This window comes from Polypterus senegalus, chromosome 9 (genome assembly GCF_016835505.1).
Source record: "Polypterus senegalus isolate Bchr_013 chromosome 9, ASM1683550v1, whole genome shotgun sequence".
In the NCBI taxonomy this organism is placed as follows: Eukaryota; Metazoa; Chordata; class Cladistia; order Polypteriformes; family Polypteridae; genus Polypterus; species Polypterus senegalus.
Window position 1 is genome coordinate 125,376,815 of NC_053162.1, and position 27,213 is coordinate 125,404,027.

Below are 27,213 nucleotides of genomic sequence, written 5' to 3' on the forward strand. Positions count from 1 at the left end.
ACTCCCGGATAATCAATCAAGGAAGGAACTGGGAGAACTTCTTGCCCGTTCTGCGGCGGTGGGGGGATGGTATAGCAGGCTCCTTGCTGCTTGGGCTTATCGACACATTTAGAAGACAAAAGACGCTGATGGAGAGGTGTGAAGGGATTTAAGGTGGGCCGGATTTATGAGTTTTTTCGTTGGCTCTGGTAATTCTAGTGTTAAACCTGTTTCTACTATACAGTATATGTACTTCTGAGAGGTACAATATACTTATAAGGATAAGCTCTACGTATAATTTGGAAATGGGACATGGATCTTGCCACTGATTTCATGTACTGGCATACTATTTTTAAAACGTAAGTGCATCATAACTGGCTATTGGACGGTGAAGATATACTATAACTTTGGACCAAAGCCTAATGGCAAGACAAGTGAGCTGCCATTTAAATGTTAGACCTGCCAAAACTACACAGGACAGCAGACAGAACAGTAAATGTAAGCTGATAGAAAGTAGTAGTAGTAAGAAGAACATACTGTCTATAGTGCAGTTTTTGAGGTGTGGGAAGTAGTTTTGCTGAATGCTTTTGGGTGCAGAAGTGAAGAAAAGGAGGAAGGGGCAGAACAGCAACTATTTTTTACAGTCCCTGAATTTTGCCTCCCTGTGCAGAAAATCTCTAAACTATACTGGTATGATCAATGGAGCAAAAACTACCATAGCACTGTCATGAGCATACCTACAGCCTGTGTAATGAACATTGGACGCATCACAAAAACAATTAGGACGGCAGAGAAGAAGGAATCAGGCACATAATGTGCAATAATTAAAAGCTGAGTGGGGTAGTTTATTAACAAGTTCAGCATCAGTTTCAATCTGTAATACCATTCCATAGGCTGCCTGTGACCATGAACAGTTTTTTCAAGGCTCAAAAGTTATTAGATTGTTCAGCGTGATGGTCTATAATAAATTTGCCATGAAAAGCTCTGCACTTTTAATACCTGTTTTAGACTCCACACTATTACAAACTGAACTTGCTCACTATCCTGTGCATGCAGTTGTTAGATGAATTGAGAAAGCATCAATATTTACAGAAATGCCTTAGGACCAGAAGTTTTAAAAATTCATTGTGTTTTAGTGCATATGCAATTTGTAACAATGACTGTTTTGCTCAGTTCTCTCCTTTCTTTCAGATGCACCGCTGTTTGCTTTGTCAAAATGTTTTCAAGTCAGCCAGTGTAGCTCACTGCTCAGGGGGCTAACCTGATGGTGCAAACAATTAGGATGGCTACAGAAATAAAAGACCTTTTTTATTGGTAATATTTTGTAGTCCAAAGGAAGAGGCTGAAACAGGTTTATCATATGCACTATCTCTTTTTTATGCATATTGTCCCATTAACTTACAAAGACAATATGAACATAACATATTCGACATATCTGTCATTCTTTCTCTCTTTCAGAAGATGTATGTGCACCACTGCATATACTGTATCAATAACTGTAGCAGCAACACAAACTCCATTGCACCCAAAACATGTTTTTTTATGATTGACAAACATGAGTGTGTGAACATAAACAATAACTAAAGCACGTGCATGTAACTACAATCACATACCCATTAGCTCATTATGTTGTAACAAACATTACTTTGCCTTCATTTGAACATGGTCTTCTGGTAATCGGCATCTGGGCTTATGGCCCTATCCAGGAAAAAAGAGGTATGCCTAGTGGAAGATACTTCAAGTTTAAGAGTTTAGGTGTCATTAGAGCTTGCCATTTATCTTTCTAAAGAATTCATAATACAAATGCCTGCATCAGTAGCAACTGCTGAAGGAAGTTTTTCTAGGCTCAAATCCAAATTCAGAAATCTATGTAGACACGAATGGCTCAGTGATCTGATTCTAAGTCTGCTCAGAAAGATATGCATTTACAAAGATGAAGTTATTGTCATCTATCTAAATATAGGATCCAAAAAGAATATTTGCTCTAAAACCCAAAAACTAATAGAAGGCACCTAGAAACTGAAAATGTATTATGTTTGTTTTCTTTTTATTACAGAGAGAGCTTTATACAAATACTGTAGTATATATAAAAATAATTTTATACTAGCCAACGCCCGCCGCAGCATACGGTGGTGTAAGAATAGGAGCGGAAAACGGTGAGAAAGGAATTCAGAAATCAAGAAGAAAGAAATACTTCTTGAAAGACGCAGTTATGAATAGGTGTTTTGCTGGAGACGACAGATAATGAGTCGAAAGATCTACCCGTAGAAAAAGCCACGTACAACAATAGTTTTGTTGCATGTATTTTGGACTTCCTGGAAATGTGGACGGAAATATGATCATTTTGCCTACACGTACGTTGTTATTTTCACCCTTTGCTTGCAGTGCGTCTGATAGTCATTTGTATTGTTCCACGCGCAGATGTTGTTGATGTAATCTGAGATAGTTGAGACGCGTGCCCTCTGTTTTAACATACGCATCTACGACGTACTGTTGGAATAGTTTGCCGCTAGAGTGCAAAGTACTAAATGTATTCCTCATTGATAATCTGTAGGCCTATGCGTAAAAATGGCATGGAGTAGACCCTTGGGATTAATAAAGTATCTATCTATCTATCTATCTAGACCTGATTCGTTTGGCGGTTCTTTTATCGGGAACACGTTGTAAATCTTTGTGCCAGCCAATGTCTCCGTTAGGGAATAAAAGTGGGTAAACCACAGGATCGCAATTCATACTGAGCGTGGAAATTTGTTTACAGGAGCTGCCTCTAGATAGATGCAAATGTCCATTTCAGTAGGGGGTTCACCATCTTCTCAGACGAAAATCGCTGCAACATCGGTGTGACATGTTGGGGCATTGTATCGTCGTAAATCCTGCCCAGGGTTTCCCTTGAAAGCCATTCATACAGATGCTGTTGGATTGGACTGAGCGATTTCATGCATGTGTTTGTATGATTTACTGAAGGGGTTGATGGTTCTGAGCATGGAATCTAGCTGGAGAAGTAAATTTTCACTGCATGCACTTTGCTTTGTTTTGTAAGCGTACTTCAGTAGCTTGCTGCTGTGTCAAAAACATACAACTGCCCATATCCTGGAGAGGTTGAAGTGTTAGTGTATAGTGGAACCAGAAGAGAAATATATATAAGAGCTTATATTTTAAGGTTCTTGATCATATTTATTTTACTTTTAATTGCTGAAAGGCTGATGCACCAAAATAAATGGTGATTTGTGGTACCAGGTGATCAGTTCTCGTGGATTCCTCAATGTCTAACTCAAAATAGGCAGCTTATGGAGGAAAGAAAAACTTTGATTTAATGTGCAATGATGTGAACTCTAGCTATTAAGATCAGTTTGGCACTTCATATAACTAGATGAAAATTCTTCAATTTGCACTTTAATCTCATTAAGATGTGCTATATCAGGAAAATACATTCAATGCCAGTAGAAGTGTGCAGTGTCTTTTTGGATAATTTAATATTAGTAGCTATCATGAACAAATATTTTGTTTGAAGGTTATGAATTGTGGCCAACAGGGGGTGCTCCAGCTCCCCAAACCTGACACAGACAGACACAGACACAAATTTCTGCAACACACAAGGCTTTTTTTTCCAAGGGGGAAATGCTTTTCACCCATTTCTCACTTGAACCAACCACAGTACAATGAAATGCACAAAGCAATGTTCATCTCTTCCATCTCTTTCTCTCTCTCTCTTTGTCTTTCTGCCTTCACTCCTCCTCCAGGAAGTTTTATCCTCTCCCTCCTCACTCCCTCCTGGAGCAGTGGCAGCGGGCTCCTTTTATACTACTCCCAGGAGCACTTCCGGTGGCCCATTAGCATGATCCGGAAAAACTTCTGGATAAGGTGGAAGCCCAACATAGTAGGGCTCTGCAGCCCTTGCAGCAACCCCTGATGGCACCCACGGAACCCAATACAACTCCAACTCTCATGGAGCCCTGAGGGAATCTGAGGCACCATTGCAACAACCCTGGGGGCTGTCATCTAGCACCCTGGGAGAAATAATGCCCGGTACATGTTCTCAACCCCGGTCTTTACAGTCTGAAGGCATCCCAGCTGGGCAAGGGTGCCGGCCATCCGCCACACAATATAAAAAAGCCCCTGAAGTTTCATCCAAATGTCCAGTAAAATTAAACACACAGAGATAAAAGTAAGCACTAATTTGTGTCCAGCTTTAACATTCAACAAACCCTGTCTCATATCATGTCCCTACTCTTCTAAAAAGTGAGCCACTTTTTAAAAGGTCTGTGCCCATCACTAATATTATTATAGTCATTTAATGCTGATTATGCATCAGAATCAAAAGAAATCTAGCATAAAAATAATTTGTACTGCGAAATTCAAATTATTGTTTGTTTAATGTAAAAATGTACAATTTTATTCAGCAGTTAATACTAAATAAGTTATGCTTGCTCTACCAATACTAAATAAATTCCATCTTTTAAATTTAACACATTTTTTGTTTAACATTTCCCCTGCTAAAATATTAGCATAAAATTAGTACTCACAGGTTATGAAAAGGCAAGTTATTTATCCAGTTCCACATTTCACTGCTCTCATTCTTAGTTAGTCCAATCCAATAAAATTGATTTTCATTATTGATACATCTCGCAATTTCCTGATGAAAAAATGATAAAGGACAATTTGAATAATTATTTTTATCTCATATAGATCACATAAGAGTAAAATCATGAACCAAGAGCTAGACATCACTGGTAGAGAGAGACTGTTTGCTTGACCCGGAGAGAAAGAATAAAAGAGTTAAGAATTACTGCTTGGGTGCAGTAAAAAGACAAGCACGTCACTGTTTCAGAGTGTAGGCAATTGCACTTTAATTAGTTTAATCCTTTAATTAGTTTTTTTTTTTTTTTCCTTTGTTGGCATCTTATTTTCTCTTAATTTCTTTATTTCATTCCATTTGATTATCAATGTTTAGGTCTAATAAGACACTACTTAAAATGTAATAATATGTGCATATATTTCTAATTTATTTAATGCATACTATTTGTGTGTTCAGCACAGTATTGTGCATTTTTCTTGCGTATTTTATAATTTAAGTTTGTAAGCACTGTAACCACAAGGGGGTGCTATTGAGCCCCAAACCACAGACACAATGATGTTCAAGCTCAACTCTGGGTTCAAATAAAGGCTTTTCCAACACCTTTTACAGAAACACCAGCTAAAATGCACCAAATACACAATTTTGTCCTTCCACCTTCAAGAGTGTTGCCTGCTGCCTCCCAGCTCTGATTCAGTTTAAGTGAGACAGCAAGCTTTCTTCTAAATTAGACCCAGGAACTGCTCCAGTCTCCTGCTGTCTGGACAATTTCCAGGTCATGTGAAAACCTTGGCAGTCCTCCCCCAGCAGCACCCTCTGGTGGTATCCAAAGACACCAACAGGGCTGCATTTATGGACTCCAACTCCAATGCCACCCTGTGGATATCTTAATCTGGTCCAGCCTTGAGGGACACTGCCACCTGTCATGTGGGGGAATGAACTCCCAGTAAGCCTGTTCATCCAGTCCATTCATTATGGTCTCCTGGCCAAGTATGAATCCTTCCTTTATCCCGGCCAGGATGCCTGCCCTTCCTTCCTGGCAGCTCCAAAATGTAAATATCTTTAGGCTCGCAAATAGAAGTGTACTATATGAAAAAAAACTAGTGGAATTTATAATTGAAATGTTTTGCCTAACAAATGTCCAGTAATATATTTCAAATGTGCATAAGAAGTTGAACGTATTAAGCCAATATCAAACTCTGTCCATTACTAACCTGTTTCTTGACATCTTCAAAAACAATTAATGTTGCATTCATGTCTTCACAAAGTAGTTTACTGTTGTCAAAATATTTCTTTTCTTTAGAGAAAAAGTAACAGCTTTCATTACATATCGTCCAGCCTTTTGCACAAATGTCACGTTGACTCACTGTGGAAAAACAAAAACAAGAACTAGCTATTAAATGTAAAAGAAAATTATGATTATCTTGTCTTAAAAAATATTTAATGGTGGAAAAATATCTTAAAAAAACTAACCATGAGCCTCACAGTATCATAGTCCTGGGTCTGAGTCTGGGCCAAGGCATTGCCTATCCAGAGATTGAACATTATTTCCATGTATGCATAAGTTTTCCTCTGGGATTTGCAGTTATCCTTCCATGTCCCAAAGTTTTGCCTGAAATTCTAAGCTGAACTAATATGAATGAGTGGGAAGTGTGTGTAAGTGTTCCCTAATATCGACTGCCATTTTGTCCAGAGCTGGCCCATGCCTTGCATGCTTATACTGTAGGGATAGACAGCAGCTCTCAGCAACCCTGAATCAGATTATATGGGTTAAAAAATGGTTTGATAGATGGCTAGATAGAATATGTCAGTAAGTTTGTATCTGGAACATTATAAGAGTTCAAAAAATATAACATGAAAATATAAGTAACTGTTAAATGTGAAGAGTTCAGATCTACAATGTACAGTATATGGTTTAACAGAACTGACAAAAATGTTCAGACATCATTTGTTGTTGTTTTGTTAACATTGCATTCTTTTTATCACCAAATTACATTTGGGTCAAGATGCTATATAAGACTGAGAGATTGGAAAAGAAATACAGTAGGTGGTAGTCTAATATCACTTACCTTGCCACCACTGAGTTACTACAATTTGAGAATTATACTGAATTGTTACTTTTTTGTTACAAAAATGATTTAATTTGAAGATAGCAAAAACAAAAACCACTCATTATTAATCAGATCAGAATGTAAAGATTAATTAATTAAAAACAATTACCATTTACCTTTACTGTTATTTTTTCCACCTGGTGATGTGGCTACTTTATTCAATTGTATTTCCATCCACTTTAATTGTTTTGAACAAGATGCATCTACAAAAGATAATTATTAATATAATTAATTTTTAAATGATTCAGCATGTACAATACCTCTGCAAAGTGGACTTGCACCCAAAGACCACCCTTTGTGTACTGCCATGTGATGAAAATGAGGAAATAATGACAAAAACATTCAAGTATTAGGAAAAATTATTCATTGCTTAAAGTAATTAAAAAGTAATTAAAGTAATTAGATACTTTATTTAAAAAAAAACACCCATTACACTACAAAACAGTGCCACAGTGTTCAGCGCTGCTGCCTCACAAATCCAATTTACAGCGTGTGTAGCTTGCATTATTTCACCATGTTCTTGTGTTTTTTTATCCAGGTAATCTGTTTTTTCTCACATTACAAAGGGGATTGTAGGGAAACTGGCAGCTCTAAACTGGAGTAGAGTGAACGTGTGCTCAAGTGAGTCCTGCGATTATCCTACCTCTATTAAGGATAAAAATCCTTACACACTCTAACCAGCTCCCTAAAGAACATAGCTAGCAAAGCTGGCATAAGAATTAGCACAGGTAAAATGAAGATTATACAAGTTAGTTTTGGGAACCAGGGCATGATAATGTTTTGGTCAGTTTAACTAAATCAGCAGCATACTGACTGATGAAGGTGGCGTGGACGCAGACACTGCCTGCCAGCTTTGGCAGGAGGTTGGGAGTATGTGCCGATAGCACGTTGCAGCACCCACTATACAGTGAACCACCTGGACTGGGACCTGAGTGCAGTGGTTGCTTTGCCAGGCATCAACAGTATTTCCTTTACTGGTTATCATCAACAACTGCCACTGCTGCCAAGCTCTGCCTCTACAACTTCTTAGTTTATACAAGAGTATATCAGTGAGACACATAAGATTACCTCACAGACAGGATGAAGACTTAATGTTTTCCACCATTGTTGCTTCTGATACATCCTAGATATTACCAACTGTGACTGCATTAATAACAACAAAAGAAGATGTTCTTAGTGGCTGCAGGTTATTATGGCCAAAAAATGTCTATGGTTGCCTAAACAAATTCTACTACTCCTTGGCCATCAATCAATGGTGAATTTGTGCTCATCTATGTCTATGGACAAAAAAAAACCCCACAAATTTGAATTACTAAACAAAATGTTTAGCAACATTACAAAGTTTATATCAAATTAAGAGTCACAGCTTACAAGTAGACCTAAAAACATCTTGAATCAAACAACACATCTAAACACTTTCTTAGTCATGCAGCAACTATAAGATGGAAAATTAGTCAACTAGAAACTCTCAAAACTAGGCTATAGTGTTGCCATGACAAAGCAGGATTAATCAAAGCAAAGCAGCATGAGTATCTAGTAAAAAGGAAACAAGTATTAAAGAGGAACAGGTAAGAGCTTACAGCTCAGTCCTCAGAAGCAATAAGATGAGATGTTATACAAAGCTACTAAAGAAGAATGTACAGAGAAACAATGTCAAATTAAAAATAACAGAACTGCATCATACCGTTCAGTACATCGGTACAACTAAACCACAAACTTCATCCTATATCCTGCATTGCTCAGATGGTACCACCTTTATATTGCATCCCCACTGGTTTCACAGGAGGCTAACTTATGTCTACATCATAAGTTGAATATGACAAAACATTCATCTAAGCTAGTTGAGACAATAAAGAACCTAATTAGCTGAACTGACTAATTGGATTTGTAAGTGTCTCTTCTGCATGATGTTGTCATACCAACTATCCCAATGATCCATCTATCTAAGGATAATTTCATAATAGGCTTATATTAGTATCATTTTTCTGCCTAAATTTTATCATGAATGCTTACCGTGAAAAAGTGTGTACTCTTTTTGACTATTAGTATGGCTACAAGTACTAGAACAACAAAAAAAATCTTGTGGACTTGGACTAGCAAAGTAATGGCAATTTCAGACCTTATAACCAAAGTCAGGTATAGCCTTGTTGAAAATAAACAGTCAACACAAGTTGAAGAAAGAAGAAGTTGGAGGTGTATTTAGTTTCAATTATAGCAATAAATAAAGAACAATAAGAATGTCAATTCCTTTAGTAGCCCATGCGGTAGCGGAGGCTGCTACATTATAGAAGCAGAAAAACTGGGTAAAACTAGACTAATTCCAGCTAACATATACTCACCTAAATGGAACATTAAAGAATTTGTAGTGAATGTTCAGTTCCCGGTATGTTTAATCATAGACAAAAACTTGGAGAGCTTAACTGCTTTTATACAATATATGTATTTGTATATACAATACAATTTATTTTTGTATAGCCCAAAATCACACAAGGAATGCCACAATGGGCTTTAACAGGCCCTGCCTCTTGACAGCCCCCCAGCTTTGACTCTCTAAGAAAACAAGTAAAAACTCCCAAAAAAACCCCAGCAGGTAAAAAATGGAAGAAACCTCGGGAAAGGCAGTTCAAAGAGAGACCCCTTTCCAGGTAGGTTGGGCGTGCAGTGGGTGTCAAAAAGAAGGGGGTCAATACAATACAATACAATGCAATACACAGAACTGAACAAATCCTCAATACAGTATAAAAATAAAAATTTTAGAAGTACGTAGCAGAATTTAACAGAGGATGACATTACATAATATGATTTGGATTTGTATAGAATATATGTTTTTTGCTTTCTGTATAAGTAGTTTTTATATGTGTGTTATGTTAATTTATGTTTAATTCATAATATGTAATCAATATGCAGTTTAGTTCCTATGTGTGATCATGTTGTTCTGTTATGTCTTTTGTGCTTTGTGGGTGATTCTGCACAAAATAATTTTACTGAAACTGATATATCTCCAGGGATATTTACCAGAAGTCCCTTAGGAAAATCAAAAGTATATCTGAGAGGAATAAAAAATTAATATATTTCACACAAAAATAAATTGTAAACCAGAACAGAAAAAAATTATTTTGTCACATCTCCAAAACTGAACATGATTAAGCAAGATTACCATAGCTGAATTCTGCAAAAAACAAAAACCTTTGCAAATGGTTTTCGAATCACTGAGAAAGGAAACAAATATTATTTTAATTGTTATGAGCATTGGGAAAAGGCTTATAAGTTGCTGGTTCAATAAATGCATAATAAAGAACGGAACACTTATCACATACAAGAACAATGCTGTCAAACCAAAGTTACTAAACATCAAGAGATGGGAAGCATGTCTAAGGAATAAGATGTTCTGCTTATCTAAAGATAATAATAATGATGCCCTAATCAAGTTTATGATTTTGACTTTTGTGTTTTTATAACCTTTTCCTTGGCTTCTAAAAATAATTATAATATCTTTTTGGAGGTTTTGGAAATCAAGAATTTAGAGGCTACATTTGTTTTTGATTTTATGTATTTTTAACCATCTTATAGTTAAATCATATTCTCTCACTATGCCATTTTATTTTTCTTATGGGCACCACTATTCTGGGTCATTGTAGTAATGATATGAGGTATGTTTGTTATGGCATGTCCTTGGATGTTATTGCGCCTTCAGTGTCCACGTTTGTGGATTTGTGAAAAGACATAAAACTTTCCTGGTCGTAAATTACTTTCTGCTTCCTGGCTATGATTTTTGTCTTTCTAGTTGGGTGCTGTTTTTGTTTTAATTATATTTATTGGTTTTTGATCCTTTTGCAACATTCTTTAATAGATGACTTTAATTTCAGATCCTGAGTTTGTTCTTTAGATCTTTAACCTCCCAATTACATCCCTTGCTTTTTGTGCTTACCAGCCCTTACACCAATTCCACTCTTAATTCCCACGACCTCCTTTTATAATCATTACAATTGATGATTTTTAAAATAAAATAGAAGTATCACAACTCTAGGCATTATTTGTCAATATGTTGTGTAAATCTTTAAAAATCTTGAATCTTAGTTAGCCAATAAAAGGTGTCATTTTGTTTGACTTTTCACTACATAAGGCTGGTGGCAATTCCTAAACAGGGTTGAACATGTGACCTCACCTCTTGGGCTTCCACCCACAAAGAACATAAAACATACTCACATTTAAAGACACAGTCCACCAATACATACAATACATAATCACATATAAAAACCAATAACAATAACATAAATAATTCCCATGGGTTCACCACCTATGGGAGGGGCCAAGGTGGTCGGGTGCAGGGTGAGTTGGGTGGTGGCCGAAGGTGGGGACCTTGGCGGTCCGATCCTTGGCTACAGAATATACAATACTCTACTTCTTTAACAGGTTTGATCACACTAACCCACTCTCACGTCGGAGTACTGCATCCTCAAACCATCCTTCTGCTGATACCAGCATGGGTGAGACATCCCAAGCCACAATTACAGCAGCCCATGTGAGCAGAGAGCTTAGAAGACTTCGTGCCAGTAAAGCAGCGGGTCCAGATGGTGTATCGCCATGACTGCAGAAGGCCTGTGCGTTGGAACTGGGGAGTCCTCTACAGCGCATCTTCAACCTGAGCCTGGAACAGGGAAGAGTCCCAAGACTTTGAAAAACATCTTGTATCACCCCTGTCCCAAAGATATCACGTCCTAGTGAGCTGAATGACTTCCGGCCTGTTTCTATGACGTCTCATCTGATGAAGACCATGGAGCGGCTACTGCTTCACCACCTGAGGCCACAGATCCTCCACGCCCTCGACCCTCTGCAGTTTGCATACCAGGAGAAGGTGGGAGCGGAGGATGCCATCATCTATATGCTACACCGATCCCTCTCCCACTTGGACAGAGGCAGTGGTGCTGTAAGAATTATGTTTTTGGACTTCTCTAGTGCCTTCAACACCATCCAGCCTCTGCTCCTTAGAGACAAGCTGACTGAGATGGGATTAGACTCACACCTGGTGGCATGGATTGTTGACTATCTTACAGATAGACCTCAATATGTGCTTCTTGGGAACTGCAGGTCTGACGTGTTCAGCAATACAGGGGCGCCGCAGGGGACTGTACTTTCTCCGGTCCTGTTCAATCTATATACATCAGACTTCCAATATGACTCGGAGTCCTGTCACGTGCAAAAGTTCACTGATGACACTGCTATTGTGGGCTGCATCAGGAGTGGGCAGGAGGAGGAGTACAGGAAGCTAATCAAAGACTTTGTTAAATGGTGCGACTCAAACCACTTACATCTTAACACCAGCAAAACCAAGGAGCTGGTGGTGGATTTTAGGAGGCCCAGGCCCCTCATGGACCCTTTGATAATCAGAGGTGACTGTGTGCAGAGGGTGCAGACCTATAAATATCTGGGAGTGCAGCTGGATGACAAATTGGACCAATTTCTGCCAATACTGATGCTCTATGTAATAAAGGTCAGAGCCGACTATACTTTCTGAGAAGGTTGGCATCCTTCAACATCTGCAATAAGATCCTGCAGATGTTCTACCAGACGGTTGTGGCGAGTGCCCTCTTCTACGCGGTGGTGTGCTGGGGAGGCAGCATAAAGATGAAAGATGCCTCACGCCTGGACAAACTTGTTAAGAAGGCAGGCTCTATTGTAGGAGTAAAGTTGGACAGTTTAACATCTGTGGCAGAGCGACGGGCACTAAGCAAACTCCTGTCAATCATGAAGAATCCACTGCATCCACTGAACAGTGTCATTTCCAGGCAGAGGAGTAGCTTTAGTGACAGATTTTTGTCACTGTCCTGCTCCACTGACAGACTGAGGAGATTGTTCCTCCCCCACACTATGCGACTCTTCAATTCCACCCGGGGGAGTAAATGCTAACATTACTCAAAGTTATTGTCGGCTTTTTTATTTTTATTTTATTTAATTTTTATTACTATTTAATTTAATATTATTCTATCTATCTATCTATCTATCTATCTATCTATCTATCTATCTATCTATCTATCTATCTATCTATCTATCTATCTATCTATCTATCTATCTATCTATCTATCTATCTATCTATCTATCTATCCATCCAGAAGCTGGCTCTTGGGACATAGAATGTCACCTATCTAAAGGGGAAGGAGCCTGAGCTAGTGGCTTGATATAGTCAGGCTCACCTCGAAAACACAGCTTGGACTCTGGAACTAATCTCCTTGAGAGGGGCTGGACTCTCTACCACTCTGGAGTTGCCCCCAGTGTGAGGTACCAAGCGGCTGTGGGCATACTTATTGCCCCCCGACTTGGAGCTTGTTAATTGGGGTTTACACCGGTGGACAAGAAGGTAGCCTTCCCCCGCCTATTCCTAACTGTTGTTTGTGCGTATGCAACGAACAGCAGTTTGGAGTACCCCCCCTTTTTGGAGTCCCTGGAGGGGGTGCTAGAGGGCATACCTTCTGAGGACTCCCTCATTCTGCTGGAAGACTTCCATGCTCACATGGGCAATGACAGTGAGACCTGGAAGGGCGTGATTGGGAGGAATGGTGTTTTGCTGTGGACTTTTGTGCTCGTCACGGATTGTCTATAATGAACACCATGTTCAAGCATTGGGGTGTTCATATGTGCACTTGGCACCAGGACACCCTAGGCCTCAGTTTGATGATCGACTCTGTGGTCGTGTTGTTGGACTTGCGGCCACATGTCCTGGACACTGGGTGAAGAGAGGGGCGGAGCTATCAACTGATCACCACCTGGTGGTGAGTAGGCTTCGATGGTAGGTGAGGATGCCGGTCAGGCCTGGTAGACTCAAACGTGTTGTGAGGGTCTGCTGGGAAGTCTGGCAGAGTCACCAGTCAGAAGTAGCTTCAACTCCCACCTCCGGCAGAACTTCGACCACGTCCTGAGGGAGGTGGGGGACATTGAGTCTGAATGTGCCATGTTCTGTGCCTCTATTGTTGAGGTGGCAGACCGGAGCTGTGGCCGTAAGGTGGTCGGTGCCTGTTGTGGCGGCAATCCCCAAACCCATTGGTGGACACCGGCGGTGAGGGATGCCGTCAAGCTGAAGAAGGAGTCCTACAGGACCATTTTGTCCTGTGGGACTCAGGAGGCAGCTAATAGGTACCGGCAGGCCAAGCAGAATGCGGCTTCGATGGTTGCTGAGGCAAAAACCCGGGCATGGGAGGAGTTTGGGGAGGCCATGGAGAACGACTTTCGGACAGCTTCGAGGATATTCTGGTCCACCACCAGCGTCTCAGGAGGGGGAAGCAGTGCAGTGTCAACACTGTATACGGTGGGGATGGTGCGCTGCTGACCTCGACTCAGAATGTTGTGGGTCGGTTGGTGGAGTACTTCGAAGACCTCCTCAATCCCACTAACATGCCTTCCAATGAGGAAGCAGAGCCTGGGAACTCGGAGGTGGGCTCCCCCATCTCTGGGATTGAGGTCACCAAGGTGGTCAAAAACTCCTTGGTGGCAAGGCCCCAGGAGTAGATGAGATATGCCTGGAGTTCCTCAAGGCTCTGGATGTTGTAGGACTGCCTTGGTTGACACGCCTCTGCAACATCGCATGGACATCAGGGACAGTGCCTCTGGTTTGGCAGACCGGGGTGGTGGTCCCCCTCTTTAAGAAGAGTGTGTTCCAACTACAGAGGAATCACACTCCTCAGCCTCCCTGGAAAAGTCTTTTTGAGGGTCCTGGAGAGGAGGGTCCATCAGATAGTTGAACCTCGGGCTCAGGAGGAACAGTGTTTTTCGTCCTGTTCATGCAACAGTGGACTAGCTCTATGCCCTTAGCAGGGTCCTGGAGGGTGCATGGGAGTTTTCCCAACCAGTCTACATGTGTTTTGTGGACTTGGAAAAGGTGTTCAACCATGTCCCTCTGGGAATCCTGTGGGGGGTGCTCCGGGACCCCCTGATAAGGGCTGTTCGGTCCCTGTACAACTGGTGTTAGAGTTTGGTCTGCATTGCCGGCAGTAAGTCAAACCCATTTCCAATGAGAGTTGGACTCCACCAGGGCTGCCCTTTGTCACCAATTCTGTTCATAACTTTTATGGACAGAATTTCTAGGTGCAGCCAGAGTGTTGAGGGGGTCCGGTTTGGTGGACTCAGTATTGGGTCACTGCTTTTTGCAGATGATGTTGTCCTGTTTGCTTCATCAGGCCGTGATCTTCAGCTCTCTCTGGATCAGTTCACAGCTGAGTCTGAAGCAGTTGGGATGAGAATCAGCACCTTCAAATCCGAGACCATAGTCCTCAGCCGGAAAAGGGTGGAGTGCCCTCTCAGGGTTGGGAGCCAGATCCTGCCCCAAGTGGAGGAGTTCAAGTATCTCGGGCTCTTGTTCACGAGTAAGGGAAGAATGGAGTGTGAGATCAACAGGCAGATCGGTGCGGCGTCCGCAGTGAGACGGGCTCTGCATCGATCTGTCATGGTGAAAAAGGAGCTGAGCCATAAGGCAGAGCTCTCAATTTACCAGTCGATCTATGTTCCTACCCTCACCTACGGTCATGAGCTATGGGTAGTGACCAAAAGAACAGAATCACGAATACAAGTGGCTGAAATGAGTTTCCTCCACAAGGTGTCTGGGCTTTCCCTTAAAGATAGGGTGAGAAGCTCAGTCACCTGGGAGGAGCTCAGAATAGAGCCACTGCTCCTTCACATCAAGAGGAGTCAAATGACGTGGCTCGGGCATCTGATCAGGATGCCTCCTGGACAACTCCCTGGTGAGGTGTTCCGGGCACGTCCAACCAGGAGGAGACCCCAGGGAAAACCCAGGACACATTAGAGGGACTATGTCTCCCGGCTGGCCTGGGAACGTCTAGTGATTCCCCCAGAAGAGCTAAAAGAAGTGGCCGGTGAGAGGGAAGTCTGATCATCTCTGCTCAAGCTGCTGCCCCTGCGACCCGATCTCGGATAAGCAGAAGAGGATGGATAAATAAAAAAATAATAAAATAAAAACAATACTAAACCATTAAATACACATAACTTAATCTCAATACAGGAACATTTATAAATGTATGCAATTATTATCAATTCTACACTTTTATGTTCAACATTACTGGTTTAGCTGGTTGCCCTCAGATCTTTCTTATCCAGCCTCCAGTTTTCTGGGCATCCATTGGATGAGAACCATTCTTTTCCCATCAACAAACACCCCTTTCAACCATATCTTCTTTGGCTTCCTCTTCTTGGCTTCATCCCCTCACCTTCATCTTGGCTGACTTTTTTGCCCAGTCACATTCTTCCTTCCACTCCATATGCCTAAATAACCTTAGCCTGTTGCTCTTCAGCACAAAACCTATCACCCCCACATCAAGTCTTTTACTTAAGTCAGCATTTATCTTCCTTGCACTCTCTGTTCTTTCTAGCTTTGCTTCATGCTCTGCTTTTATCAGCTATGTTCCACACCCATAGAGCATACTACTCCTCACACAGCTTTTATAAAAATGACCCTTTAATGTGAGAGAGACTCCTTTATAAATCATAATGGGAACAGCTTTTGGAACTTTTTCTATGCATCTTTCACCCTAGCTATCACTCCTATGCCTACACCTTTATTTGTATTTAACATGTCGTCTAAGTAACAGAACATCTCTACTTCTCTAAAACAACTCCACTGCTGATACCTAAATTTACATTTTCTACATCAGCATTCTGCACTCCTGTTACACTCTTTCAAGAAAAAAAATGTCACACTTGCTTTCTGTAGACTACTCTCCACACTGTTACATCTTATATGTACTCACTTCTGATAAACCATATGTTATGATTTCAAGGTCTTGAAATATTTTTGTGAATTTTCTGGGCTGGTTTTATCATGTTACAATGATCTTAGTGTTTAATTTATATTATTTTAGTTATTTTTCCACAACACCATTTTGTGTGTTGTGAACTATAATAACGAATCCTGTTGGTGCAGAGCTACTGTTACTATCAGTTGTCCTTTTACAAGACAAACATATTTCATCTATCTGCAAAATGCACATTATTTAACATACATATATGTTAATATAGATATTAACACATATTATTAGGATTCTTACAGATTTGTACATTGACACCATATTTGCATCCTCAAACATATCTTTTGCTCAATAGATTTACTTTACTTAGTCCAAGCTAAAAGCTTTACATAAAGAAATGTAGTCAACATTTCCTAGCTATCCTTCATGATCTACTATCCATCCATTCATTTTCCAACCCGCTGAATCCGAACACAGGGTCACGGGGGTCTGCTGGAGCCAATCCCAGCCAACACAGGGCACAAGGCAGGAACCAATCCCGGGCAGGGTGCCAACCCACCGCAGGACACACACAAACCCACCCACACACCAAGCATACACTAGGGCCAATTTAGAATCGCCAATCCACCTAACCTGCATGTCTTTGGACCGTGGGAGGAAACCGGAGCACCCGGAGGAAACCCATGCAGACACGGGGAGAACATGCAAACTCCACGCAGGGAGGACCTGGGAAGCGAACCCAGGTCTCCTTACTGCGAGGAAATGATCTACTATAGAAATAATATTTTCTAATCACAATAAAGATATCTCGACCTGGAAAAAGAACATTTTCAAAAAAATCCAGCAAATAAACCCTTTAGAGAAATGAATTTTCTAAAATTGTGAAGAATGTATTCTTATCCAGCCAAAAAGTATACATGATATACATCATTCTCAATTCAAATTTTCCTAAAATATATTTGCGTCAAGACTCACTTGTGAGCAATGTTTTCAATCACATTTATCACCAAGCTTTTTGGGATGTCCCCTGTTCAAATTTTATGGTATGTTGGTGTTCTCCACAACCCTGTGGGGATCTGGGGTGGCCACCAGGGGGTGCTGCATGGATCCCGGAGCCAACATGGACACCTCTACAGCCCCGCCCGGAAGTGCAATTAGCAACAGGTGATCAAGCACCTGGAGTATTTCTGGGTGGGCTATAAAAAGGGCCAGTATCCACCACTCAAGAGCCAGAATAGGGAGGAAGAGGACGAGGTTGCCTGGGAGGAGTGGTGGTGCCAGAGGAAAAGTGTTGTGTGTTATCTTTAGTGCTTTTGGGACTGTGTATTGCCTGTGGGGTTCACGGGGAGGACGTGCTCCACAGGTGAAGAAAAATAAAAAGTCTTTGTGCTTTTAGACATGCCTCAGTGTGAGTCTGTGTCGGATCGGTGCATTATAGCGCCTTTTACCACAGGTAATAAAATCCTTTACTTAAAAGACAGTTGCAAATTCACAATAATCTGTAATACTTCAACAGTTCAGTTCAGTTTAGCATCCAATGGAGGTTTCATGAGTATTCAGCTCTGATAACTGTGGCTAGAATGCTTTCTTATTTTACTCATTTGAAAATTTTTCAACCTGCCTAACATAAGATATTCTATTTCCCTTGAAATTGAAAAAAATCACTTTACCAAAAGAAAGTTCAAAAGGTTTTTTTAGAAACAATTAAGCATTTATCAATATTTTACTCAATTCATAGAGCATGCAGAATACTTGCTAACCTTTTTTATATTTCAGTATCTTTCTTTCAGTGTTTGCATCATATTAAGTGCTTTTCTAGTCTGCTGTCTAGGTAGGTGCCTTAAGGGGTATTTGTTTTGATTTGAATAAGATATAGTTCCTTTATTTCAATACATTTTTTAATCAACAAAAGAGGTTATTTTATTCTTACTGTATATACAGTATTTAATGCTGTACATGTAACAGGCAGAAAAAATACTGCAAATTATTTTGTCAATGCAAATAAACCTCTAATGACCTACAACTGAATACTATTTGGCATTTTGTGAACACTAAGTCATCTCTATGTAAACATTTCTCAAATTAAAAAATAACAAAAAAACAGCTTTATAAAGTTTACAGGATGAAAAAAAAGTTTACATAAGTAATATCTAATGTACAAATAATGTTGTGGATCACTTTAATCATTTATGCTTTTCATAAATAATTCTTGACAACTGCAAGGTTCTGCTGTAGAACTGTCATATACAACATTATATTGATGAGAATTAGTAATCTTTGGAGTAAAGGGCATGATCAACAGTGCCTTGAGTTAGAAAACTACCTAATGGTTTAGAAGGCTAGAGTAAAAGCACATCATGTTACCTGATTTTGAAACTCAGTTATTTACCTTAGCCACACATATAACAGGATGTCATTTCCAATAATTTTGCACTCACATTAATACAGACAAATGGACATAAATAATAATTTATAATGTGATGACTGCTTACATGCTATTGCAGTTCCAATGAGTGTTATCATCAAGATGCACACAGCAACTGCCAGAGCAATTGTAACATTGAAGTGGGAGATCAATCCTGTCACAAATAAATGAAAGAAAAGAAGTACATTACTTTATATTTGCTCATGATTAACATATCATTGGTTGCAAATCAGAAATAAACTAAATATTATGTTAGGAAGTGATTATTGTATACTGTTAAAATTTCTATGAATTACTTCCAGTGTAGATTTTTCTAAGATGCTCGATCCTTAGTGCAATGTAATTTTACACTTTACTGCATCTACTTTATTTAAATGTTTTGTCACGCACACACACCTTTGGTACGCATTTACGGCCCTTTCTAGGTGAGTGTTTTGACCCCAAGGAGACAGAGGATGCTGTTTCTAGCTACCTCTTCTTTTTACCCATAGTCAGCACAGATCACGTTCAAAGGACACCTAGATCAACCTCCATCCCGCTTCAATAGCCCTGCCTTTTCCAAACAAGCAGTAATAAGTTCCGGCCACCCAGAAGCAGTGGCCATCTCTTGATGACCAGTGACTGAAGGAGAATTAACTTGCTAGATAATGCAAGTATCCCGAGTTGTTACAGTGATCACTGATTTATTTATCTTCAGTAGAGATTTTGTCCTTGTTTTCAAAGCTAGACTACAGCAATGAGGAGTTGACCCTATACTTGAACCCATGTCTGCTTCTTCTTCTTACATCTTGTATCAGTAGAGTCAACATTCCACTATAACATGATTTGTATTCACATTAAGGCCTAATAGGTCTGCATTTGGTCTCACATTTGCTGCAGTATTTTTTCTTCAAGAAGTATGCACAGCAGAGTATTGATCCACTAAGTTTTCATTGATTTGAAATAATTTTATACAAAATTATATTAGAATGTAAACTCCACACTCCCAACACACAAGACCGATTAAGTGGGCTCTGAAGATGAATAGATGTACAACTGAATATCCTTGGAATATTAGTCTGCAGTGAACTGCTACCCTGTCAAGGACTGATTTCTTTTTAATTTACAATACTGCATCAAACAGCCCCAACCCCGTATGATTAAGTAGGTTTAGAAAATGGATGGATGCAAAGATGTTGCTAGAAAGTGTTTTACAGTATATAAAAAAAGAACAATAATCAGTAAGAGCACATGAAGGTCTAAGCATGGTAGAGTTATGATCTTTGGAAATGTAATGTTCAACTATTTAAATAATAATGTAAGCAAAAAATATTTTCTGTAAGATCCCTAAATGCATCACCAAATTTTCCATGCTCTTGCAGTCCAGCTTTAGAATGCTAACTAAATTTGTTCTGAAATGAGCACAGTGTCCTACACAGACAAAAAGACAATTGGAAACTGGAAGAAACTCTAATAGTAAAAGATCTGGCAGACCCAAAGTCACAATGCAATCAGAAGACAAGTCTCTGAGGGTCAGCAGCTTGTATGATAGGTGCCTACAGTTACAAAATCAGTGTCTCCTTATAGGCAAATTCTTCTGTCCATCAGAGTTCATCATTCATTAATTTGCAACTCTTTGTTCTTCCTTGAAGTCCATTTCTAACCTTCTGGCTCAAGAGGTCTGCATAAGAGCCTCTGCAAAGATGTCAATTCAATTCTGATTTACATTTTTATTATCAGAAGACGTACAGGCAGATTCTGGTACAAGCTGGAGTTCAGTCACTTAGTTTGGAAATGTAAATGTGAGTTTTGTGCATCTGGATGTTTGTTAAATCTGTTGCCTTAAAAGACCTGGGGCCTCATGCATAACGCCGTGCGTAGAATTCGCACTATAACATGACGTAAGCACAAAAGCTGAAATGTGCTTACGCACAGAAAAATCCAGATGCAGGAATCTGTGCGTACTCCAACTTTCAAGTTGTTCCGCTATATAAATCCACGTGCACGCCCCTGCTGTCCTGCCCCAATTCCTCTTTGAATATGCAAATCAATATAAATAGCCCATAAACTCAGCGTTTTGTGAAAAGATAATGAGAAAAGCACGGGGGAAAATATAAGAATTTCAGCGAATACCAAGTGGAGGCAAAAGAAAAACATACTATTTGTCGATTTAAACAGTGGTATAAACAACAAAAGGAAGTTGATCGAATGACATAGTGTGTTGGAGAAACTTGAAAGCTCAAGTTCACAAAGTTGCACAGTGCCCAAAATAAAAAAAAAGTCACATATCAAAGTCGCCGTGAAAAGGCGAGTTGTAGCCCACTGTCTGAGTGTCATAAGAAAGCTTATTAGGGTACAGACAAAAAAAATAGGCACACGGTAAATACGCGCTTCATAAAGTGGCGCAGGTTGTGCAATATTATAACTGTAGTGCAAGTTTACAGTGGGGTAATTGTACTTATAAGTACAAACAGTTCTACAAGGAGCACTTGATGGACTGATTCAGTGTGTTTACAGTTCTTCGGATGAAACTGTTTCTGAACCGCAAGGTCCGTACAAGAAAGGCTTTGAAATGTTTTGCCGTGGCTGAGGCAGCATGTGCTTGATGCTGTATACCGATAATTCTCTTCCCGATCAGCTGCTGCTGTGATTCCCCACTCAGATACAGTGATATAAATACTGCGAGTGGTACAGTGAGAGTAATATGGAAAAAGATGTTCCTCTGTGGCAAGGCTTAACGGGAGCAGCTGAAAGAAGACAAGAAGGTGCAGTGAGAGTAACATATTGTTACAGGTTAATTACAATCAGATGCATTACACTAATAAACAATATGTGCAAACATTCTTACGCAACATTTTTGTGCATGCACACTGTTTATACATGAGGCCCCTGGTGTCTTTCACCTCCCAAAAGCATTTGACTAAATTCGGCAAAGTTCTTTGTCTTGTATATTGAAGAAAATGACATTAATTCTTTGCTTTTTGTTTTTTCTGTAGGTTCCTAATCTCTAAGTAGACTGTTTATCAACTAGTTATGGTAACAGCTTCATGTATTAAGCTTTGCTCATGCTATGGTTATATAAAAAAGGACTAGAATTGCTGCTTCATTAGGGTAGCAAGTGTTTAATGAACTATGGTAGTCTCAAAAGGTTAAGAGAGGGAAAATATTTCTTCTGTTATGGTGAAGCTGGAAAAACTGTAAACTTCAAATGACTTGAAAGAAAAAAAATCCCCCTCATCCTATTGCTTCTTTGGCACTGGGTAGTATTTGGGACTTGAAACCACAGCAGATTTAGTTTTTTTATTTATCCAGCTTATTTGGAGTTTTTTTTTTTTCTTTGACCTTACCAGGCACCTGAAATTATTATCGGACCCATCTTAGAAATTTAACAAATGAAACCATAAAGAGTCTAGTTTTCTACTAATTATATAACTATTTTATGTAAGTACATATTGAATTATTTTTGTATGCTATTTATTCATTATTAATCTTGTCTAATTTTAATTTCTTTTCTTATGACTTTTCCTTTGATAAAACACTTTGAGCTAAATCCTATGTATGAAAATATGCTAAAGAAATAAATGTTGTTGATTGCAGGTTGGTTTTACCTAGCATATGTGTACAAATATTACTATACTCTGCTACCTAATTGTCTTATTTGTGTCTTACAGAATGAAAGAATGATCATTTCTACATTTTAAACTGTGTAATATGAATAGTAAGTCAGCACCTCAGCAAAAGAGAAACAATAAAATCAGTTCTAAGGGACAGACTGCACTTGCTCTTTTACATTTCTTGTGCTTACATTTCGCCTTAACTAAAGTGGCAAACATAATCAAAGACAAGACTTCTGCTTGAATCTTAAGCCTGTCGTAAATGAATCTTTATTATATTTAGTCTCATAAATTAAACCTTTATTCAGGATTTGATACAGACTCATGCAAATTCTTGCAAGAACAGACACCCAAAAACATATTCACTCATGTCAGATCTGTGTTAATGTTACCTGTTAGCCGAACTTGCATATCTTTCGAATATGAGATGAACTTAAAGTAGCAAAAAACAGCCACCTTATGGAAACCCCTTTACTCTCTGATGCTCTCCAATCATATTACAAAGTTGAATATTTATGTCATACAGCAGATGTACCATTTTCCTATTTCTAAAGCTTTTGTTCCCATCATCCACTACTTTGTAAGTTGACCTGTCAGTATTCTTATTTTTGAAAATCACATTTTTACCACAGTCAGGATGTCCTTCTACCACCAGAGTCAAACCCTTTGTCTCCTCCAGTGATGTAGAAATAGTCTTTCATGGCTTCAGCATCCTCCTATTTCACACTTACTCAACGTTTGAACATTTTACATCATCAAAATAAACTACAGCTATCAAACAGCTAAAATTAGCCAATTATAATTATCATATACTGTATGCCCAAAACTGGATTGCTTACACCAATTTCCAGCATTTTATCATATCATCTTTAAAACAATGATAGTAACTTGTAAAACTGGTAATTTATGCAGCTTAGATTATTTATATTTGATGTTTGTGTCATATGAAACTTCCAGCCAATAAAGATGATCACTATTCTGAACACCTACTATTCAACTCTAATAGTCTCATACTCTAATACTGCTTTGTTGCACTTAGCTTCTGGAAACTAATCATAATGAATTCACTTTAAATGTTTACTGTAAATCCCTGACATTGTAGTCAGCAATTTGTGTAGCTTTGTTCTCTGGTTGGTTTTTGGTGTTGTATTGAGTATATATATATGGTTGAAATAGTTGAAATAGTTTTTACTGTCAAATAATGCAAAGAGTAAGCGACACGTGTTTTGCCCTAATTTCGCCTCTGACGCTGATGCCCGAAGTTCGATTCCCGAGAGGGAGTGCAGTGAGTGTGTACGCCTGCTGAGCCCAGAATTAGGGCGAAACACGTGTTACGTACTCTTTGCATTATTTGACAGTAAAAACTATTTCAACCATTATATGATCTTCTTCTCGCAACTGAAAGAGGGCACTGTGGCGGACTTGCTGACCAACCACAAGCGTTACCTGGTAGGTAACAACCCATACAATCGGATTGTGATTCAGACTATGAATGCTTTGAATACATATATATATATAGATATATATATATATATATATATACATATATATATATATATACAGTAAATATATATATAAATATACATATATATATATATATATATATATACAGTGGAACGTCTAGATACGATCACCTCTGTATACGAAAAATTCAAGATAAGAGGAAAGTATGAGCGAAAAATTCGGATCTAAATACGAGCATTGACTTGCGTAACGAGCCACGAGCCAGGCTGTGGTTATGCGTGACGCGTTTCCCGATCCGCCTCGACTCGACTCGGGGATTCACCCAAGCTGACGCTGCCAGCCTGTCAGCTCACTCAGTGTTCCTTGTTCTCCCGTAGCGTGACGATCTACGCATTTGTGCGCTTGTGATTTCATTGTTTCGCTGCAGCAGTTCGCTGTATAAGCGTATCCAAAAATCAGCGGACATGCAGACGGAGAATAGGAGACGATTGCCCTCAAGAGGAGAGAGAGAGAGTGCTTGCGCGAGAGATAAGGAGAGAGAGAGAGAGACGCGTGCGTAAGCGAGAGAGATAAGGAGAGAGAAATGCGCACAAGAGAGAAGAACCATCAGCTCAGATATGCTCACATGACGCTCAGCAGACAAAGTGTATCCATACTACTTGTATTGCAAGACATTGCTCGTTTTATCAAGTCAAAATTAATAAAAAAAAAAAAAGCACGTCTTGCAAAACAGTCATAAACCAAGTTACTTGCAAACCGAGGTTCCACTTGTATATATTATTTACTAGCAGAATGCCCGCGATTCGCAGTGGAGAAGTAGTGTGTTAAAATGGAAATATTTTAAAAATAACGTAAGATGATTGTTGATGTAATTGTTTTATCATTGATATGAGTGTTGTTGTCATATCTATCTATCTATATATATAGCAAAATGCCCGCGTTTGGCAGCGGAGAAGTAAAAAGAAAAGGAAACATTTTAATAATAACGTAACATGATTGACAATGTAATTGTTTTGTCATTGTCATGAGTGTTGCTGGCATATATATATATATATATATATATATATATATATATATATATATATATATATATATATATATATATATATATATATATTGGGGCAGTAGTGTACCCTTGAACCCTCAGGTACAACTCCAGACACCAGGTAAAAGTCCACGACCTTTTCATTTTCTTTTAACACAGTGCACCAAGCACCTTCCACACTACTCATTCACTATTAAACACCAATAACAAAACACTAATCACTCCTCCTCGCCCAGACACTTTGCTCCTCTCCCACCCAGCACAGCTCAGCGTCTGGACTGAGGCACTGTCCTTTTATAGCCCCTGACCCGGAGGTGTTCATGTCCCAACAGTCCACAGTTCCTTATTCCTTCCGGGTCAGGGCAAACGGTCATTTTCTTCAACCCGGGACCGTGACGTACTCCCGGGTCATAGGGCACAAAAGAGCCCATAAGCCCCCCCACAGCGACTCCTGGTGGCCCCCAAGGTATCCAGCAGGGCTGTGTATAAACACTACAAGTTCCATAAGGCCCTGCTGGACCTCGGGGCACGATCCTGCTGTCAGGAGAGCTCCTCCTGGCGGCCTGGGGGTGCGGACCGGCATGGAAAGCCGGCAATCCTTCACACTATATACACACAGACACACACACACACATATATAAACATATATATACACATCATACAGTATATATATATATACATATATATATATATATATACACTAGCAAAATACCCACGCTTCGCAGCAGAGAAGTAGTGTGTTAAAGAAGTCATGAACAAGAAAAGGAAACATTTTAAAAAAAAGGAACATGATTGTCAATGTAATTGTTTTGTCACTGTTATGAGTGTTGCTGTCATATATATATATATATACTAGCAAAATACCCGCGCTTCACAGCGGAGAAGTAGTGTGTTAAAGAAGCAATGAAAAGAAAAGGAAACATTTTGAAAATAACGTAACCTGATTGTCAACGTAAATGTTTTGTCACTGTTGTGAGTGATGAGTGTTGTTGTCATATATATATATATATATATATTTACACACACACACATAAACATATATATATATACATATCTATACATATACACATATATACATACATATATATCTACATATATACACACACATATATACACACACATACATACATACACACACATATATACACACAAATACATATATATATATATACATACATACATACACACACACATATATAAACATATATATACATATACATACATATCTACATATATACACACACAGCTATTTCGTATCAGTGCAATACGCTGTTTGTTAAAACAGTTGACTCCCGCTCTTACGTGCAATAACAAATCAAATCATTCAGTTGTCTTTGCTCATATGTCATTTTAGAGCTGGACGCCTGGCATCTTTTGGCCACAAGTTCGTTTCTGTTTGGTGTGAGGTTCTGTGTTGTGGAGATTCTCAGGATGGATTGCAGGTGCTCATCAGTGAGGCGACTCCTGTGTGCTGTTTTGTTAGTCTTTATTACTGAGAAGAGCTTCTCACACAGATATGTGCTACCAAACATGCACAAGGTTCGAGCCGCATGTAGACGGACTTTTTTTGTTCTTCAAAGTCACCAAAGCGCCGTGCAAACTCAGTGCGCAATAACTCTAGCCGCAATAACTTGCAGCATCATAAGGTAGACTTGATTAACGCGGTAAGTGTTGCAAGGCAGCTGAAGCGCTGCATTATGGGATCTGTAGTTTATTGTGTTACCAGCGCTTCATATACCCGGGCCATTAATAACAATAATACAGTATATAAAATGATCTCGCGGGCGGATATAATTACACCCGGGCGGATGTGGCCCTTGACCCTTGAGTTTGACACATATGGACTAAATAGAACTTGAAAAGATATATTTTTTCAAATGTGATCGCGCAATTCAGATAGAGTTGACGCGCACTACAGCCTGCATGCCTCAATGAGTCATCCTCCCCTCGCTCTTACTTTTTTACCGTTCATCTAATGAATACACTGAGTATGGCTTTACCAAAACAATCATTGATGGCGAATAAAGTATCCATTATTCGAGTATGTAGAGCGGGATATATATATATACATATATATATACCCGCGTATCGCAGCGAGAAGTAGTGTGTAAAAAAGGTAAAAAAAGAAAAGGGAACATTTTAAAAATAACGTAACATGACTGTCAATATACAGTATTTGTTTTGTGAGTGTTACTGAGTGTTGCTGTCATCAAGGATTTGATTATCATTATTTCTTTCAATCAGGTTCGTATTTGTAGGATGTGTTGTGTTCAA

At 39.3% G+C, this 27,213-nt stretch overlaps 1 protein-coding gene across 1 annotated transcript in view; it reads right to left on the reverse strand.

Annotated features, from left to right (window-relative positions):
• LOC120535729 (CD209 antigen-like protein C) overlaps window positions 1–27,213 on the reverse strand; it is a 53,223-nt gene that overhangs the window by 16,587 nt on the left and 9,423 nt on the right. Inside the window, exons 2-5 of the mRNA XM_039763755.1 lie at window positions 18,905–18,991; window positions 6,780–6,866; window positions 5,767–5,918; window positions 4,503–4,612 (exon numbers count right to left, since the gene is read on the reverse strand). Of these exons, the coding sequence (XP_039619689.1) occupies window positions 4,503–4,612; window positions 5,767–5,918; window positions 6,780–6,866; window positions 18,905–18,991 (436 nt within the window). The remainder of the gene's footprint in view (window positions 1–4,502; window positions 4,613–5,766; window positions 5,919–6,779; window positions 6,867–18,904; window positions 18,992–27,213) is intronic.